The 20,615-nt window shown below is 42.2% G+C and overlaps 1 protein-coding gene across 1 annotated transcript in view; it reads right to left on the bottom strand.

The window, feature by feature from the left end:
* Positions 1–20,615, bottom strand: part of EVA1A (eva-1 homolog A, regulator of programmed cell death) — a 201,476-nt gene that overhangs the window by 138,464 nt on the left and 42,397 nt on the right. The window contains exon 2 of the mRNA XM_059468826.1: positions 6,848–7,062. Coding sequence (XP_059324809.1) covers positions 6,848–7,062 — 215 coding nt within the window. The remainder of the gene's footprint in view (positions 1–6,847; positions 7,063–20,615) is intronic.

Consider the following 20,615-nt stretch of genomic DNA (forward strand, 5'->3'; position numbering starts at 1 on the left):
TTCCATGTTTTCCTTGTTATTCTGGTTGTCACTGTCAGCTGAAAAGGTGGGAAAACACAACCACAAAACCAGCCAGAAAGAGGCCCACAAATAATCTGGACTTGCACAGAAACCGCAATAGGCTCACAGAACTGGCCCTAGCTGGGAAGTACAACCAGCTCCACATGTCTCCAAGTCTGGTGGATCCCTGACTAAAGCCAAATAAAGTCACCTCAGTTTAGATTATATTATAACAATCACTCCAACTGAGGAAGGTGGAGGAGGAATTCAGGAATTCCTGTCTGGCATGAAAGAGGAGGGAAGACACATTAATTGCACTGTGCCATTTTATAATTGCGTTACAGTGGTAAATCAGGCCTGAGGGCTGACAGCCAGTGCTCAGGAGGGAAGCTGTGGCTGTTTAAACCCATTCCACTCCCTGGTTCATGACTGAGCTAAGAAGCTGCAAGATTTAGAGGAGATAAGAGAGCAAGAAAAGTGAATTCAAGTAAAACAAACACTAATCTAACCCCTGTGATTTGTGCCCTGGATTAATCTCCCTGCAGTGACCTGGGTCTTAAAGCAAGGGCAGCCTCAAGCTCAAAATCATGTCTTTCAAGTAGCCACTGCAGATGAAACAGCATTCTCGTGCTCATTTTGTTGTGCTCATTAGCTAAGTAATTGCTTGTGCTCATTAGATAACAACCTTTTAAATGAGGAGCTGGATGTGAGTTCTGCAACGAGGCCATCCCCAGCCATTCCCAGGGTGTGCTCGTTTTTAGCCTGTCTCTTCAAATCATTCTTAAAGAAGTGCTTCCCCTGCATGCTTAAAATAAACCACAACTGAGCTTAACACCCAAGGCAATTAAACTTATCTCAGTTCTTGGTCCCTCAGAGCAGCTCAGAGATCCAACACACTTAGGGTGTAACTTTGGGCCCATAGAAGCCAATGGTGAACTCAAAGGGAACGAGGGCTTTGCCACAGGGCTGCTCTCTGTACAGCCTCCATCTTCAAAGGACCATAAGGATGACTGCAGGGCATGTCAGTCATGCATGAAATTACACAGAGGAGCCCTACTAAATAATTGCCCAAATTGTGTGTTGCTGGGGAGAGTAACTCACAGAGCAAGCTGCATGAATGTATCAGAACCATGTGCAGTCAAAGGAAGATGCATATAGCTCTGTTAAGAAACTTGTGCAAGAAGATACCAGTAATTTTAAGTATTTTTAGGTGAAATTCAGTCCAGGCATGGACATTATGGTGGAGTTGCACCAACACTTATATTGGTGCACCTTCAGAGTTTTTGCAATGGGAAATAAATACAACAAAAAAGTTAGCATGAACTCTCCCTACAGCACAATACATTCATAATGGCTTCATGTCACATTTCATTTGAATTTTGATACTCTTTTATGTACCCTTAAACACTGGCAATACTTTAAAGCATGCTATAAACTTAGTGCTTTCAAGTTGAAAACTTATTTACAGTCCTGTTGCTGAACACTGAACATTCATCTCCATTCATGCAAATTACTGAAGTCCATGGAGGAAGAAGATTTTCCAAGAATCAGCAACAGGGAAGCACAGACTACATAAAGAAGTGAAATCCATGTTGATGAGGTGCAGGTGACCTGCCTATGGCTTCATTGAGCCACCTTCCCAGCCTGCTCCACTAGAAACTAGTTCAGCTTTGCCCAAATTACTGTATTCCATCTGTGCATCACTTGAAGAAGATATCAGAGGCCCTGAATCTTGATCTATAGCAGGTTTTAGTGCTCTACTATCTCTTAACACTCTCCCATGGACTTTGCTGGCTCACAGCAGAGTCAGCAGGAGGAAACTATGCCCACATGTTTTGTCAGTCACAAAAACATACCAGACTGTGAAATAAAGGACTGAAAACTAGGCATGCATTCCCTGTCACCAGGTCTGCTATGGGGGTAGTAGATGCCAGCAGGACAGTAGAGCACATAGCAGTGGGCTGGGATGTTAAAACACCAGCAGGATTCATCAGTGCTCCTCTGTCAGGGCCTTGAAAGAGCCCAGAAACAGCAATTCACAAAGAGCAGCAACATCTCCACCAAATAGAAGGGCCTGCATTACAAATATCACCTAATTAACATTACCTACATTGCCTAACAGTAGGAAACTTAATCTGTATGCAGGGTCAACTTCAAAGGGAGACTAGGTCTAAGCTGAAGAAATACAAAAGGATGCATAACCAAAAGTCATGAGATTAAAGAAAGGGAAAGCTTAAAACACAAAGTGGAAAAAAAAAAACCCTGGGAGCAAACCATTACACTGTCAAGCAGGGTCTTAGTGGCAATGATGGAAGCCCCATGACTTGGAAAGTTTAAATTTAGAGTAAACAAAGCATTAGGAGGCTTACACCCTGGGGAGCAGTCCTGCCTCATCAGGGAGACAGGCTGCACTGGCCACCTCTGCCTCCAGTGCCTCTACTCCTTCAGGACATAATCACTCTGCTCTGATGAGCTACTTCAGTCATGCCAAAGATTTCACAGACATAGCAATTTAGAGATCGTCTGTGACCTCTGCATCCAGCAGTTCTACTTGCAAATAACTAGCTGGAGGAGCCACTTGCCAGAGAGTTCTATTTCAGTTTAGGCAAGATTCATGAATGAAACAGCACTGGTTCTGTGATTTTTAACAGCAACTTTGGCAGTGCAGAAAACACTTCTGGACCCTGAGCTCACTGCTCACCATTCTGTGCAAAGTAATTAATGTGGTCTGAAAAAGAGTTTCCCACACTGCTCTTTAGTTCACTGACATTTTTGAGACTTCCTTGTTCAAAATGTCTAGAAACTGTGGAGTTCTAATATTCAATATAACAATGGGTTCTCCTCCCAGTGCTGCTGATTACCATTATTCTTCCTTTCTACCAATTTCTTCCTTCTTTCCCCCTGACCATCATCATCTCCTAGATGTTCAAAGTCATGAGAAAGGGCCCTTTTTTATTCCTGTTGAGGCCACTTAGGGCTGTGACATCAGTGGGACCAGGCGATATCTGGTGACTGGACATGTCAGGAGCCATGGTTCTCGGCCTGCCAAGAAAACTGGGGCAGTTGGGAATGTTTCCTTTTACTTGGTATTTTACCTTCAATCCAGAATAACTGGGGAAAACAAAATCCACTTTGGAAACAGCAACATGAGCTCTCTCTTTTCGTGATCAACAGCTGGCCTGAGCTTTGAGAGCCATCTCTGGAAAGTTTGTCTCATCTTTCCACCAGCAAAGAGGTCAGCTCCCTTTCATTTCTTCTTGTTTGTTTGTTTGTTTGTTTGTTTGATTGTTTGTTTCACAGAAACCTTCCTGGTGGATGAAAATTACAAAAAAAAAAGAGAGAGGAAGAGTTCAGGGAATCCTGGGGTCAGCATGCAAGGAATCTGCTCCCTCTTGCAGGGTTGCTGAAGCGACTGCAGGTGATGGTGGCAGCAAAGGTGTCCTGTCTCTCACCCAAAGGACAAAAGGAAACACCACATCAGCAGCACCAGTGATCCTTGTCACCAAGGTCTGGTTGTCCTGGAGAGTGTTGAAAGAGACCCAGGGCACAGGACATGCCCACAGGCACTCCTCAGATTAGCTAGTCTTTCTAAGGAGAGTCAGGATTCAGCTCCAGAGCACCTTCTATGCACAGCTCCTCCTGGGGAAACAAGTGACACAACAAAATATTGCCCTTGGAAGAGCATCTATCTGCTGATTTCAGTATCTGTGCAAATGGAGAGAGAAGTTAGCCCTCAATGTGTTTGGTAAATATCAGGGGGCAGAAGCACAACAAAGTGGCTCTCCAGGGTTTTCTGTTTTCCTTACAAATAAGCTGTGGTTTTATTTTCTGCCAATTTATCAAAATGAGAAAATTGCAGATAATCAGCTGTAAAGTGTAATATAGTTTTCTGGTAATAAGCAATAATTTTAGCCAACCATTATACATTCTTCCATACAGACCTCAAGTGTTTCATTGCTGAAAACAAGTGGCATCAGAAATACTGATCCAGAATTCAGCCTTCCAGTACACAAAGGGGGCTTACAAGAGGCTTACAAGAAGGGTGTGCAGTCATACAACAAGGGGGAAAAGCCTTGAGGTGAAGAAGGGTAAATTTAAATTAGATACCAAGAAGAAATTCTTTACTCGGAGTGTGGTGAGGCACTGGAACAGACTGACCAGTTCTGATTGTCCCATCCCTGGAAATGTTCAAGGCCAGATTGGATGGGGCTTTGGGCAACCTGATCTAGTGGAAGGTGTCCCTGCACATGGCAGGGGGTTAGAACAAGACAATCTTTAGGATCCCTTCCAACTCAGACCATTCTATGAGTCGGTAGTGATTCTATGAATGTCCAAATTCTTTGTGCATTTGGAAAGCTCCCACTGAATCTGACATTACAGTGTTAGAACAACAGAAATGTGTAGTCTGGGGTCTCTGGGTCACTGCCCTAATGTCTCATCCACACTCTCCCAAGGTAGTCTGCAAACAAAACAAGTGACTAAAGCAAGGAATCCTGGCAGCCAATCACATAAAGATGAATTAGTAGTGGTTCTCTCAGTGTAATCAACTCCTTCTTTTCCCATTTTAACAAAGAAACAATATCTGAACTGGACATTTACAGTGGAGAGAGATTGTAAACAGGAGTTTACATGCACAGCTAGTGTTTGCAGGGCACAGTTAATAAATGCTCCCTCCAGACTGCTCTCCAGAGAAGCAGCAGATTTATACAGTCATGGCTTTGATTAGACACAGTGATTTTATATACTTAGTTATGAAGGGTTTGGTTTGGCTGACTTTTTCAATTACTGACAAGCAGAATATACACACAATTGGTCCTGCCTGGAGCAGCCATATATCTGAGTTGCAAAACCACAAAAATACATGCAATTTCCTTGTCTACAGCTTTCCAATTTTCCAACACACATGCATTTCCTACTAGTGAGCTGCAGGCAGCTTGCCATTCAGCTTGTGGAGTTCCTGGCTTACCCCTCAGAGAGGCCTCACCCCCTCCAGAACTGAGAGAGAAGATGAGATTCATCTCTGGCATTTGGACTCATCCTACCCTGGGCAACCACAACACATGGAAGGATCAAAGCCACATTTGGGGGCACCAAAGAGGCTGTGAGTCTCCTCCAAAAAGGCTCAGGAACTTGCCAAAGGTGTCCCAAGAAATTTGTGGCAGAAGAGAGAATGTCAGCTGCTTTCCCAGCACATCTGCATCCCCCAAAATGGGTAAATAAGTGTTTTGGTCATCATCATGTAAGAAATGTACTGCACAAGGGATCTACTGCAGGACTACCTACAGGGAACACAATTCTCACTCTGATAAACAGGGATTGGGAATTACAAGGCACCTAAGTATTGAAGGCAAAGCTAATGGGGAACAGGTCTGAGGACATAAAATGCTGAGAGAGGCAGGTAAGGATTTATTTTCAATCCCTCCTACACATAAAACCATGAAATGGAAACCCTAGGGTAATATCTTCCTTCTTCTCAAGTTCTTCCAGATGCCTTAAGTGTGCCACTCACCCACAAGGGTTCAGGCGATGCTCATAGCTATCAATCACCTTGCTAAATGAAATGTTGCAAGTAAATTTTTCAGCAAATCAATAAAAGCAGTGAAGGCTAGCCTCTGTCAAAGCTTTCTCTCTGTGTTCTCCCACCTAAACAACACAACTGCCTCTCATCTGTTTCATTATGAACTTTTGTTATCATATCTGGGAAAACCTTCCACTGATAAGGACCACATCCTCCCATACTACAGCTCAGTCCTTGTTGTGCAGTGGAAGTGTCATGAGAGCAACTTCAAATCTGTCAGCCTAAGGGTTACACTACAGCCAAACACCAACCTTGTGCAAATTCTTGAGAACTTACCACTGGCGTTTGGAAGCCAAAGCACTCACATCAACTTTTTAAAAAATGCTGTAAATGTCTCTTAAAAACCCTGGATGCAAGGGGGAGAAGTGATGTGGAAAACTCTGGCCTTTAGCCAAATTATAAAAGAAATTACTCACTAACCCTGTAGGTTCATTAATCTAGTCTGCTATAATTTTTTATTATGAGTTATTATTGATTCTAAGCCATAAACACACTGGATAACTGAGAGCTTTGCCCAAAAGTTTTCACAGTCCCAAATCTGGCACTTGGAAAAACTTGTGCTTGCTTCAACACCCAGGAGCAGACCCTATTCATCTCAACAACATCAGCCAACTCATGTTGCTAATTTTAGTTGCTCCCACTGACAGTTGAGTAACGCTGGCACCTTCCAAGTAATCCTTTGATTTGCTGACGTCACATGTGCTCTTGGGACAATACACAGAGACAACTTTCCCTACACAGATGGTCAGAGCTGATTAACTACTGGGGGATGTTACAAGTTTAAGTGATGTATGACCACTTACAATGGCCCAAGAGCCAAATGAGTCACAAAAAGTAAAGCCAAGGATTCTTTTTGGGTTTCAAGTTACCAAAGTAAAAGCCTCTTGAAATAATATCTAAAGCAAAAAGAATGCTACAGCAATTTCTGAATGTGTTGAAAAAGCTAATAATTGGGAAGGAAAACTATAAAAATAATGCTCTTCAAACCCAGTCAAACATAATGCAGCCCTCAAGTGTAGTTCTCCTTCAACCACATTCCTGAAGTGCTACTGACTAGAGTTGCAGGAAAACTAAGAAATTCACTATCAAAATCTAATTCAGTCCTGTCTAAACTACAAGGATGAATTATCCACTAAGCTGTGTGAGATGTCAGAGCTCCCATGCTGGGTAGCCCTGCTTAAGGCAGGTCTGTGCTGCACCAACACTGAGAGCTGCTGCCTGGCCAAGGAAAGGTGAAGTACAAATTTAAGAAATGCATTTTAACAATACCTGAAGAGAAGTGCCAACTGAACAGGCAACATCTTCTTTAATTAAAGTTGCATAGGAGTGGGGATAGCGAGAAGGGCACAGCTGATGACTTGGTACAATTCGGCCGTAAAAAGAAGACTGGATGCTGATGGTGGTTCTGTGGGGACATCTCAGGGACACATATTCTCCATCACAGGCATGGTCAGTGTAATTCTTTAATACCTGTGATATGTAACCTGCAAAAAAACACAACAAAAACCATCATTAGGGAAAAATAGTTAACAATTAGTTAATTTACAGCAGTGCAGCCAACAAACACAAAATAATAGTCAATGAGGGATGCAGATTTTATTACTCATCTCACAAAGGTGCAAAGGAGAGACACGATGACAGGGACATTAGGGACACTTGGTGATTTGACCTTCAGCCATGTTTCATATCCTTAGTGAAAGGAACATTTGGATGCTCTAAACTCTTAGTTGAATCATACAACTTATTTACATCAGCATATCCGTCAAGTTTACAGGAAATGCAGCTGAGCCAGACTCATCATTTAGACTTAGTCTAGATGACAAATGCAATTTTTGGCCCCTCAGTACAAGACAGATTTCAATAAACTGGAGTGAGTACAGAAAGCCACCAAAAAGGCTGGAAGGTGGAGCACTTTCCCTGTAAGAAGTGGCTTCTTCAGCCTGGAGAAGAGACATTTTTGGGAGGAAATAACAGCAGCTTGCCAGTATCTACTCTGAGGTTATCAAAGAGATGGAGCAGGCTCTTCACAGTAGGAAAATGAGAAATAACAGGCACAGTAAGAAACAGGAGTTTTAGACCAGATATATGGAGCAAGTCCTTCAGAGAGCAGTCAAGCAGCGGAGCAGCTTGCCCAGAGAAGCTGTGCAGCCTACATTATTGGAAGTTTCCAAGACTTTACTGGATAAAGCCCTGATCCAGCAGGCCTGACATTCTAGAGCAGTAGGTTAGACTGGAGAAGTCCCTTCCAACATCACTTTTCCTATAAACTAATGGTCATGGGCAAAAAGGCCCAAATGCAGAGTCACTAAGGGGATGGTTGGGGTACAATTGGTTATATGAGGTCCTTTTTCATCCTGGTACTCCAGTCCCATCTTTGATCTCCTTTCACATTATACCATTTTAATTCTTCTGGCTGCACCTTCTGTCCTAGGCCTTTGACACTTCCTCAGAGCTTTGCTTTCTCACTCATTTTGAACAGTCACAATATTTTTTGAAGGAAAACATTACACAGAACCAAATCTCTCCTTGTTTCTTAGGGGATTATGTTATCCACTATAATGAAGTTGTTGACAAGAATAAAGCAGCGGCACAAAGTCTCATTAAAATTACACTGAGTCAAAAGGGCTGATTACAGTCAGATTGCCATGGGAGCTCCCAAACAATCCTGACTTTGCCGCACTCAGGGAAGCCTCCTGGTTGCTGATACAGAGACATCCATACAGGGAACATTAGAGCATGCCCCATATCAGTGTCAGCTGTGGCTCCATTCAACCCCACAGTTCTCCTCTCTGCAATGGGTCTGAAAGTCCCCTTCCCACTACTGTCACCTACACAAGCCTACAAGCAGCCACCCCACAATGCCTGTCCTTATATTCCTCTTGCTCTGTGGAGGAAGACAGAGAGAGGACATGGTGGGATGGCTGCTACTATACTTTTAAGAGATACAATAGAGAAAAAAGACAGAGCAATTAAAAGAAACAATCCCTGCACAAATTCCTAAGAGGAGAGATAAAACTTGTTTTTTCAAAAAAAAAGACTATTCTCTTGGTGACCCATAATCACAGAATACTTAGGTTGTTACCTTTGCAAGTCATCTAGTTCAGCCTTCTGTTCGAAGCAGGGCTAATTTAGTCCAGCTTTCCCAGTTCTGAACCCAAGAGTGGAGCCTCCACAACCTCTCTGAGCACCCTGTGCCAAAGCCTAACAGCTGTCACAGTGAACCCTTTCAGAGAGAAGACTGTTTCCATTTTGTCTATACCTTTAGGTACTTTAAAACAATAATTAAACCCCACTTTCCCAATTTTTCACTTCCTGTATCCAGACCTTTTACTGGGAATAGCTCTTCTTCCATGCCAACACCAAAACCTAGCTCAGGAGTGCTGTGAAAGACCACCAATCTCAACAAATTTCAAGGTGTCTAAAACAACTACAATTACTGTTCTTAGAGAAAACCAACACACAGTAATTTAGCTTCATTGTTCAGCTGCCACTGTGGGGGCTGGATTCTCTGATTTCTCTAAATTTTAGCCTGTAGTTCTTACTTCACAGTTCTGTTGCTGCAGTGCCTCGAGGTGTGTGCCAAATAAATATTTACTCAAATCAGCATGTTAATTTCCAAGTCCCAAGGGCAGCTTTTGCTCATAAGAAAAAAGCTGAGACACAGCCTCAGTTATCAGAGTGAGTGACAGGGCTGCATCAGATCAGCAAAAAACACTACTTAATTTACTGCCTTTATTTCACTTGTTCAAGGAGGCACTCTGGGACAAAATTAACCACTGGGGTGGACCTGCTTTCCCAGTTGGTAGAATATATGCCCTGTGGGTGCTGCACACCTAGTCCTGGAATTAGTTCAGCTCTCTCCCTCAAAAGTAAGGCAACTATGCAGGATGGCCATCAGGGCAAGCAAACCACAAACAGAATCAGAATACAGCACAAAATATTGAAATGCATTTCCACACTGTTAGTCCAGTGCATTAGGACTTTTCCCTGAGGCTATCCTATTAAGGAGCCAGAGAAATACAACCAAAGTGCAGTCAGGACTCTACTGTCTCCTCTGAATATTCAACTACTCTGTCAGAACAGCCTCCTACAGCATGTCTTTCATATTGCCAATTCAGGATCAGGAAGGTTACAGCCCCTGCAATTAGTGCAGATCGCTTGTTGAAAGAGCTCCTTCCTCTCATCTTCCACCAGAAATCTCAAAATAACTTGAGTTCGCTCAAGCTCAAGATATTGATGGGATTGAAGGCTTTGATGATGATTGACTCATAATACACAAAGCACAATGTCTGAAACATCTGCACTGACCACTGTCAGAGAGAAGAGACTGGATTAGGCACGGGCATGGTCATGGAGGAAATGATGTTCTTCAAAGTGCAAAAGGAAGTGGCTGTAGAGAATTATTGCTTTTTTTTTCTCTTTAAGTGTGTCAGATTTGTACTAATTCATTGGTAGTTCTTTTGAAAGTGTTGGCATTTCATTACCCATTGATTCATTGTTCAGTAACCCAAAATCTGAATTCTTTTCAGGACCCTTGTTGAATTTTCAGTAACAAGTCTCCAAGTAACCTTTTATACCCTTACGTGTGGTACCAGGGAGGGAACCACTGGGAGTCTCTTTGCTGAATGAAATATTTAAACATGAAGCCAATGGCATGTGATTGAGGACTTTAATAGCATTTGTATACCAGGGTAAAACAATGTTAGACCAGGTGGTAATTTGAGCTTTTCTTTAAAAATATGAATTTCATTTGAAAACATGTTAAAAAAACAAAGAAACCTAAATAATTAAGCCCATTAAACCTTTTCTAACTGCTTCATGTTTTGAAAACCTGGGATAACAAAAATAATTTCAAAATGTTTTGTGGTTAACACTTCTCTTTTCTTAAGGATTGTGTCAAGGATGTGGAATCTTTGATGATGGGCTTTCATACTCCCAAGTTAAATCAATGTATAAAGCTCCAGAGCTAAACATCTCCTCAATTCAAAAAAAGTGTCACCACCAAAGCAGGGATTTACACTGTGGAGATAGAATAAACAACCAAAAGAAATGCATCATGAAATGACAGATCTTTTTTTCCCTCAAAAAGAAGGAAATCTTCCCTTCAAACACCACCTGCAATTTATTTTTCCAAAGTGTGGGGTTTGCCTGCTATCAGTCACCAGCAATTATTTTACACTACTCGCCAAACACAATCCTTAATGCTGACCATAACTTTATCCCCCCCAGCAATGTCAGCTCCTAAGAATCATTTGAACCATTGCCTCTCCAGGAAACTGTTGAGTTTCCAACAGACACTTGAGTCCTCCAACAGTCAGTTCTAGATCCTAACACATATGAAGGAAAGAGAAACATAACAGCTTCATACAGAATATCACCATTTTACAGGAACTGTAAATCTAAACATCCTTCTTTATTTCTCTCATGGAGCTACAGCCCTTCCTTTTTGAAACCAAAGCAGCTGATGGAGCAGTTCACAAAAGCACAGATGGCATAAGGGCTTCCACCCCATCCAGAAGTAGGAAAATACAGCCTCCAGTACATAAAGGGGCTTTACAACAAGTCCAGAGAGGGGCATTTCACGGGGGCACAAAGTGAGAGGACAAGACAGAATGGCTTTAAACTAGAAAATTCTCATCTTAGGTAGAAATTCGTTACTGTGAGGGTGGTGAGGCCCTGGCACAGGTTGCCCAGAGAAGCTGTGGCTGCCGCATCTTTGGAAGTGTTCAAGGCCAGGTTGGACGGAGCTTGGAGCAATCTGGGATAATGGAAGGTGCCCCTGCACAAGGCAGGGGATTGGAATGAAACGGTCTTTAAAGTCCTTTTCCAGCCCAAACTGTTCTATGATTCCACGAGTCTATGAGTCTGTAACTGTTCTTTGATAACAGCAGAGCACACAAACATTCATTCATGTATCCCAATTAGCCATGGCTGTCTAAAACCAGCAAGTTCTCTTCTCCTGCTTCCACTAAAACCAGTTCTAGTTTTGCTTGACAAGGCACATAGCAACTCACCAGCTGCCAATCCTCAGAACAGAGATTTCATCTTTCACTAGGAAACATCCCTGTAGGAATGTGCTGGAAGAATAGAGAAAATCACAATAGAACTAACTCTTTTTACAGTTTGGATGTGATTCCAAAACTTTTAATAAATTACAAGAAAATTCAAAGGATCCTAATGGTTAATGAATTACTACATATAATTAAAGCCAGAGCTTCATAAACATCTGCATCAAGCTACATCCAAGCTATTGTAATGTCTTCTTAAAATATCCCATTTTGAGCTCTTGTGGTTACAAATACAGGAGTACATACGTATCATAGAGAAAAAGCAGCCTCATAAAAAAAAGGACTTTATACTTAGAAATAAGTGATTTACCAATCACTGAAACACATGGAGTCACTGCAATTAACTGCTAGTGAATTAAGTATTCCCTTGTTGCTGGTTGACACAGATTCTTTTATTTATTATCCTTTTATTTTCCAAATCCATATTGTTTTCTCAGTATCTGCTGCCATTTTCTTCTAATTTCCTCAGTTCCCTTGCAGATGTTATAGAGACACTGAATGTGACATAGAACTTTTTTTCCAGGAGATACCTTAATCAGATTTTCTGGAGTTCAGACAACCCCTAAACCACACTGGTTTTCAGGCAAGCTGTGGAATGGAGAATTTCAGCTTTTTCTTTATGGGCAGAGCACTGATCCTTGTAACATCTCACAGAAACAGAGCTGAGCCAGGGGAATCGAGTGACAGCCATGAGGATGGGCCAACAGGGCTGAAATGTGACCCCCGAACAGGCTTGAAGCCAGAGCAGGGACTCAATGAGTGCATTTCATACCAGGCATTACTGATAATCCTGTGGTGGTGGCAGCAAAAGCTGCTCTCTCAAATCACAGAGCAGCCCAGTACAGACAAGTAGGGTTTGTTTTGCTTTGTTACTAATGCTGGAGATTGAAATGTGCTATTACAATCCTTCTACAGAGAGATTTGCTTTCAGTTCAGCTACTCCCCAATCCTTTCACCTTTCAGATACCATACAGCTCTGAACAAACCTGAACATCTTGTAAGCGTATTAAGGAAAATATTTTTATTTTAAGTCAACAGTTCCCTGCCCACTATCTGATCTTCTGTACCTCAGCTACAGTTTCAAGCAGCATCCAGTGTTAATTCAGAAAAATGGTTTTGAAAGAAGAGTGAACTTAGAACTGCAGCTGAGTGCCAGCTAAAGTCTAAACAAGGTAAGGTTTTGTAAATGCTGATCAGTATTTCATATCAGGTTTTTGTAGGGATGAGAAAGTACTGGAAGTTAGATTGGTGAAGGTTAGGGGTGGCAGAAGTAAAAACACTGTCATTTTCAATTCTGCAGGTTTGAATATGACATAGATACTATTGAGGATTACTAATTATTCCCTTAAATTCCCTAACTCTAAACTTCTACAAAATTCAATAAACACTACAGCTTTTACACAGACAGTTGGAATTACTCTGGAGGATTAAAAAAGCAACTCCAACTGCAAGTAGTTTTGGTCTATAACTTTAAACAATCAGTCTAAAAATTCAATACCAAAAATCTTTGTTTTTGAATTATCATCTTTGATGATTTTCTTTGACTGTCCCATAAGTCCATATTTTCTTGAGAGCTTACTTTTTTTCTAAAACAAGTTTTTTAAGCCTTTACACCTATGGAGATTTATTTTTCCTGAAATTCTACATTTTAAAAAAAACAAATGGACATAGTTTAAAAAGTTATCTCTTTTTTTTTAATGCTTGAATATTTATCCTGGAAGAGCCTCCTGCAGGTCACCCAGCTCAGACTACTGTTTGGAGCAGGGTCAATATCAAAGTGAAATCAAGCTGCTCAGCACCGTGTTCAGCCCTGAGCAAGGGCTGCCAATAACAGGGATTCCCCAGCCTCTGAGGCACCTCTGCCAGGGCTTCACCTCTCTTGTCATTCAAATTTTTCTAATTTTTTTTTTTTAATTTCAAAAAAGTGCTAATAATTTCCCCTGCCACGACTCATGTTTCTTGCCTCCTGCCTTGTTAGTTTGCCGCTCTGAGAAGAGCCCAGCTTTGGTTTATGTATAGCCATTTTCAGGAAGCAGAAGGAAGCATCTGGATACTGCTTAGCTTTCTCTTCTCCACCATCCCTCCTATGCCATGTGCTTCAGGTTCAAAGTATCCTCCTGGCCCTCCACTGGACTCCCTCCATTTGTCAGTGTTTCTCCTAGAATTGTGCACCAGTATCATGACTGGTTATTCAAGGTGCTGTCCACCCACTTCCTTTGGATTTCAGCAATTTCTCAAAAAGCTCTTGTTTGCTGAGCTGTATGGTTGCAGGCAGCCACAATTTTGCAAGAAATTTGACAGTACAGAGAATTTGGTTGGAAGGCAGTGCACAAGGACTTCACCAGCTTGCAACCCTCTCTCCAGCTACTGATTCCTGCTCCCTTGTTTCAGATCTAAGCCTCTTCCAGTGATTTGTGTGCATGTGATGTATGGAGCTGAGAGCAGCCATAGCTGGAACAAGGTCAGTGTCCATGGATGTCTCCTGCCAGCCACTGAAGCAAGAGATTGAGTGCTCAGTGTGTAGGTGCATCTGGGGCCACTGCTGGCTGTCAAGCTGGGCTGGCTGGCAAGTAGAATAAAAGCTTTGGGAGGCAAGTATGAAAGCAGCCACAAGACAAATACTGCCAAGGCCAGAGAGGCTTTCAGTTGTTTTCAGGAAGTCCAGGACAGCTATGGCAAGACCAGGAGTCAACAAATCCTCTCTGCATGCTCCCATCTGTGTGAGGTGACTGGGGACCACAGACCTGAGTGGACACTCTGGGGCCAGTTTTCAGAGGATCCACATGAAATGTATTTATTTTACATTTTCTACTAACAGGCTTTCATCCTGCTCAACTGGACAGGGGAACAGGATGAGGCAACTGGTGCTGTTTGTGTTTGTGTGGAAGCCAAGTGTTGGTGCCTGAATCCAGTGGCCTGACCCAGCCCCGCTCTGTCAGAGCAGCTGCTCAGCACCACAGCTGCCTGCACCCGGGGACACAGGGCTCTTGTATCTCTGCCCTATCAGGCTGCCAGATTTGGCAACTCCTAACCCTTCCCACTCAAAATTCCATGTGTGTGTACATGTGGGTATGTGTATATATGAAAAATATATTTATATGTAGACATATGCACACACATGTGTACTAAAAAAACCAAAAAACAAGCAACTTTGCAGAATATTTTACCTAATTTAAGTTGCAGAAGAACCTGAACCTCACTACAATTGAGGAGTTCATTTTTTGCAGTACTAAATTTCTTATAACACTTTGTTAGAATAATGTCATAACTTCATAAATATTAATATATTATATAAGTAATATGGTAGTGTTACAGCATTATAAATATTAATGTCTTGCTTTAATTGAAAAAAGGATAACTTGCAGTGGTATGTATTATGTGTCAAATACATAAATTATATTGCACATACTGCAATCAAATTTATAAAATACATCTTATAGCATAACCAGGTTGTCTTGAGAAGCCTTATGGGGTTTGTTCAGCACTCAGAGAATGAGAGCTGTGATTTTGAGAGAGATTTAGGCTATACTTCCAACAGTCCCCAAAGGTCAATCCCATACACTGTGACAAGCTGGGCACTATTTCATTCCAGAGATACAGCTGCAGTAAGGCTTAAGGTCATTGCTTTACAGCTGAGAGAACTGCATGGGTGATACTTCCTGAGCAGCTTCAGCTGGCTCTTTCTCCTTGGCTCCCAACCAAGTCCTTTCCAAAACAGTCATCCCACACATAAATCACAGCACTGCTCACACTGGCCTTGCCATTGCATTCTAAGCAGCAATAAAGAACTTAACACCACCACGGCCATGCAGCTCTTCTAAATTAAGTTATAACAGATTTATTTTATTCAAAGGACAGTTTTATCTAGGTGGTTTATATACAAGAGATTTTTAACAGCAAAACTACAGTGATATAATTAGTCTGCCATAATTATACCCATATAACTCTTCAGGATACATGCATAACTACCAGTGCACCTTTCCTCATGTATTGAAGTCTCATTGGTGTTCATTTGGACTTATATTTTTCACACTAAAGTCCTTTTGATCCCACCCCTTCGGGTGATAAATTCTTATGAAAAATTCAACCTTGAAAATCAACATTACAAAATTAAAATGCAATTGGAAAGAGCCCGGCTAAGAAAAAAACAATCCCAAACAATCCCTGTCTTTCAGCAGCCAGGTTTAAGAGCTCAAACAGGATCTGTGCCACACTCAGCCTGTCCTTGAAGCATCACTATGTCTTAGGGCAAGAGACTGATAACTGTTCTGCACCTTCTGGTCCAGATACTAAAATTCCTGAAATCAAATTTGTGTCATTTGGCAGCTCTGTTTCCATCAAATCCCTTCTTGGGCTCTCAGCTGTGTCAGAAGTCAATGCTGGCAAGCACAGAGCCTGTCAGCAGCCCCCTGATGCACCCTTTTGCCCAATGAATGCACCTTTTTTTATCTCTAGTATTTAGGAAGCAAGGGATTTATCAGTTCACCACATACCAAAGAAAATTTGATCCCAAATCTTCTCTGGAAATAGGAAATATTTGGCATTTGTCATGAAAGCAGGTTGTGTTTATCTCTGGCAAGGTCTGTAACAGCTCCTTCATGTCCCCACACAGTGTGACAGTGAGAGACAGAGCAGCAACTTGGGAAGTTTGGGAATGGTCCAATTTTACCAAAACCCAGGTTTTCACCATTGCAAACACAGAGGACAGGGTTTTTTTTTGCACCAGAACATGCAGTAAGGGAACTATAAATCAGCCATTCTGTAACTGTGAGCTCAGCAGAGCTACAGCAGATGTGCCTAAAATCTGCCTGGCCTTTGCCCACAGCTTTACTGGGAGTGACAGGGAAGTATCCTGCTACCACCCAAATTAAAAGAAATCTTTTGCACAGCATATCACACTGGGAAATAGAAAGTGGTTATTTGACCACACAAGTGACAGACAAGATTTTATGCACACTGACCAATCCTTTAAACAAATCAAGAATTCAGCCATGACAATATGACAAGGGCTAAGAAACACCAACACTGAATAAACAGGTTTCTGCCCATTCAGAAGAAATTATTCTGACAAGACTGTGAGTACAGGGCAATGGCAGATTTATTTAGACTGGGCCAAGTGGCAGGAGGGAAGGCAAAAGTCCATAACCCCACGGGAGCTGCTGCTAAAGCCATCACAAGCAGATGTGAGTGCTTTGCACACAGTGCCAGGAGCCAGCTCTGGGGCTCTCTGAGTGACCACACATCCCTGAAAAATGTAGATTTCAACTGGCAGGTGAAAATGTTGAACAATTCTTGTGACCCCAGAGAGCAAATCTGAAATTCTGTTACCTTGCATGAAATAATTAAGTGTGACTTACATGTGCAAATACCAACTTGGCAGAGAAGAGTTTTCCTACAGAAAAACTTTCCAATCAGGTTGTAGTCTCCTCCACTGTTTTTAAAAAGCAGTTCAGCACTGCAATGGTCATTCTTATTAGAATCTTTTTTGCCCTGCAAACTAAAATTCAAGGCCTCTCTCATTTGGTGCTGTGCAATGATAGGTAAGGTTGGCAATCTCCAAGCTCAGGGAGGTCAAATCACTGGATTGCTTTCCCACCTGGCAAATTTTCCAGTGAAAAAGCAGAAAATTTTGGGGGATAATGACAAATCACAGCCTGTGTTGGGAAGGGCAGGTACTGCTCACAGACATATTGCATGAGCTCTGATGAGATACTGCAGAAAACCCACATTGGTGATTTCCCTCCAGAACAGAGACCTCGTGCTTAATTCTCCCAGAACTCGCCTCCCAAGACAATCCAAAAGTTAGGCAAAAGCTTTTTTCCAGCACTGGAATTTTCACATCTCCCTTTTCCTTCTGCTTTACATTCCATATTTTATTTATTTATGCTTATTGAGAGTAGATTTGTCAAATGTAATGAAAGCAACAGCTCTGAAACAAACTTGCATCCTTTTCCCCAGGACCTGCAGTAAGAGCTGCCCTCTGCATGACCTTTGCCTGTGAAATGCATATTTCTCTTTGCTTTGGCCAGGCCTTGGCAGCTTTATGAACCCCGAGAGAGGAAAGAAAATGAGTAGAGACTGAGACAAGATAGAAGAGGCTAAACAGTCAAAGGATAAAGCAGAGTAAGGGAAAAAGAAGGAAATGAAAAAGGGAAAATAAAAGAAGACAGAGGTTAGAATAGACATATAAAATCTCTTTCTCATTTTTCAGTTAGAAGAGTGGTCTCAGGAGTTCATCACGACAGCAAGAATCAGCTGGAAGGATTGTGGAGATTGGGTCACTTGAAACTGGAGGAACAGAGAACAGCCTTAAAATAGTAAAAAGGAGAAAAGATAAAGATTTTGAGCAAGAGTATCCATTTGCAAGTGACCTGTCTTTATGTCCTCATGTGATCTCTTATTTCCAAATCATACCTGCTTGCAAAAAGGAAAAAAAAATCCAGGAAAAAATGGGATCTCAGAGAGGCTATAAAAAGAGGGGGGTAAAAAAAATGAAGATCAAAAGTAGGTTTCCATAAGTCTCTCCTGATTTCTGATGTGCTCTATCTCTGATGACCTGGCTACAAACCTCAAGTATTGTCTTAACAGGACATGCAGTGTGCTGCATCTGCCACAACCAGGCAAAACTGCCAGATCAGCATCTGCTGTTTAAGCCATTGACTTTAGCCAAGAGGGAATTTATTATTCACCAGCAACTGGACAACTTTAAGCCCTGATAAATGTTGTCAGGATAGCTGGAATGATAATGTCACAGGTAAATTGCTCTTCTATTGTTTGATATAAACAATACTATCAATAGACAGGCATCTTGAGCATCACCAGTCCAAGCTGTAACACTGCCCAGGCAGCCTGAAGTCACCTAACCTCAAGTTACACATGTTCCTCCTGGAAAAGACAGAAAATTAGCACTGGGGAGTAAAGGCAGGACTGTCTCTGTACCTTGAGCTGAAGATCAAGTATTAATGCAGGAGTTTCCTATCTACCTGCTAAACAAGCTTTACCTTCTTGGTGCTCAAGTAGAAAGCTTTGAGAAACCTGGTCTAGTGGAAGGTGTCTGTGCTCATGGCAGGGGGTTGGAATGAGAGGCTCTTTAAGTTTCCTTTCAACCCAAACCATTCTCTGATTGTGTGATCAAAAATGGTCACCTCTGGCTGGAAGCCACAGGGCCAGATGGAGTTCCCAGTATAATTAATCTGGTATCAGTTTCACCTGCACCTCAGTTTTCCAAATGTCAACTGAGGATGATCCTGCATCTATATTCATGGGAAGACCAGAAAAAAAAAAGGGCTTGTGAATGTGAAGTAGCAGGCGTCACAGAAAGCCTGGGGATAAAGAGATATAAATGGAGACTGATTTTTATTCAGGACCACTCAGTAGCACTTCAGGATGTGACAAAGGAGATGAAAGGATACACAAAGAGAGGGAACTGCTTAGTCTGGAATATAAGTTAATAATAATGATAAAGACATCTGACTAACAGAGAAAAGACAGAACAGCCCCATTCTACCACATCACCCAAATCAGCTCCTTAAAGGCAATAAGAGAGAACACAAAAGGTATTTCTCCCCACCTTTTACTGAAGCCATTCCCCATATTTGCAACTCCTTTTAAGGACAGAAATAATATTTGGCTTCCTTGGCAACGAAGAACAAAGGGACAATGGAAAGCTGACAGTGGAATTTATGAACCCCAGTGCTGCAGTCACCCCTTGCATGGGGACAGCACTTGGGCAGGGCAGACAGGCCCCAGCCAAACAGCAGCTAGAAAAGCTTTTTGGCTAAAAGCTATTTGTGCTGCTTTGACACAGAGCAGTTGTTTTGACTAATAGATTAGAGGAAGAGATTTCTTTAGCAGAGTAGCACTTTACAGGGCTCTTTGCCTCACAGCTGTAACAGCAGCTACATCCACAGTGCACGTTTTCCTTGTACCCATTGTATTCCAGGCCCAAACAGCTCCAGGGTCAGCTGCTGGAAAAGTCAGTGAGGATTGTGCTCATATATGGACAGTGTTACAGCTAAAGGCTGGGATTAAACTGCAAGACCTGGGAGCATTTCTGACTTGCTGCATCTGAGTGCATGTCCCAGCTGTATCCCAACCCCATGCTGGATTCAGACACATCATTCTTCCCCAGAAAAGGTGATTTGGTTTTTTTTGGGTTTTGTTTGTTTGAGTTTTTTTCTCTTCAGACACTTTAGATTGAAGAATATTCCCTCCTCCATTATCCTGGTTTAGGTCAGGATAGGCACCTGCACCCAGGTTTTCTGCTGTTGAGGTAAATGTTATGTTTTTTAACATTAAGGAACACCTCTGAACCTGTGCATGGCATCTGCATACTTGCAGATGACACAGAACAGGAAGGAGCAGTTGAGAAAACAGATGGTTGTTCCATCATTCAGAGGGAATTCTGACAGTCTGCAGAAATGAGCAAACAGGAATCTCATTAATTTTAACTAAAGGGAAATCTCAAGACTGCTCATCGGGAGGAATATCCCTGTGCATCATTTTGGGGAACAACAGGCTGAAAAGCAGCTTGGTAGAAAAGAACCAGGGTGTCCTGGCAGATGCCAAGGTGACCATGAGTCAGTAATGGGCCCTCACAGCAAAGCCAGCCTTTGGGAGGAGCATCAGCAGCAGGTTAGGAGAGGAAAGCCTGCCCCTCAGCACTGGTGAGAGCCAGCTGGAGTGTTATGCCCAGTTCTGAGTTCCCCTGTGCAAAAAAAAAAAAAACCCTGACTCTGGTATGAGTCCATCAAAGGGCCACAAAGCTCAAGGGATGGAGCATCTCTTACATGACGAGAGGCTGAGAAAGCTGGGACTGCTTAGACTGGGCAAGAGAAGGTTCAGGGGGATCTTGTCAATGTCTATAAATAACTGATGGGACAGGGAGTGAAGAACACAGAGCCAGATTGGTATTCTCACTGGTATCCAGTGAATGAACAAGAAGCTGTGGGAACAAAATCAAATGCAGG

Source organism: Ammospiza nelsoni, chromosome 3 (genome assembly GCF_027579445.1).
Source record: "Ammospiza nelsoni isolate bAmmNel1 chromosome 3, bAmmNel1.pri, whole genome shotgun sequence".
Taxonomy (NCBI): domain Eukaryota; kingdom Metazoa; phylum Chordata; class Aves; order Passeriformes; family Passerellidae; genus Ammospiza; species Ammospiza nelsoni.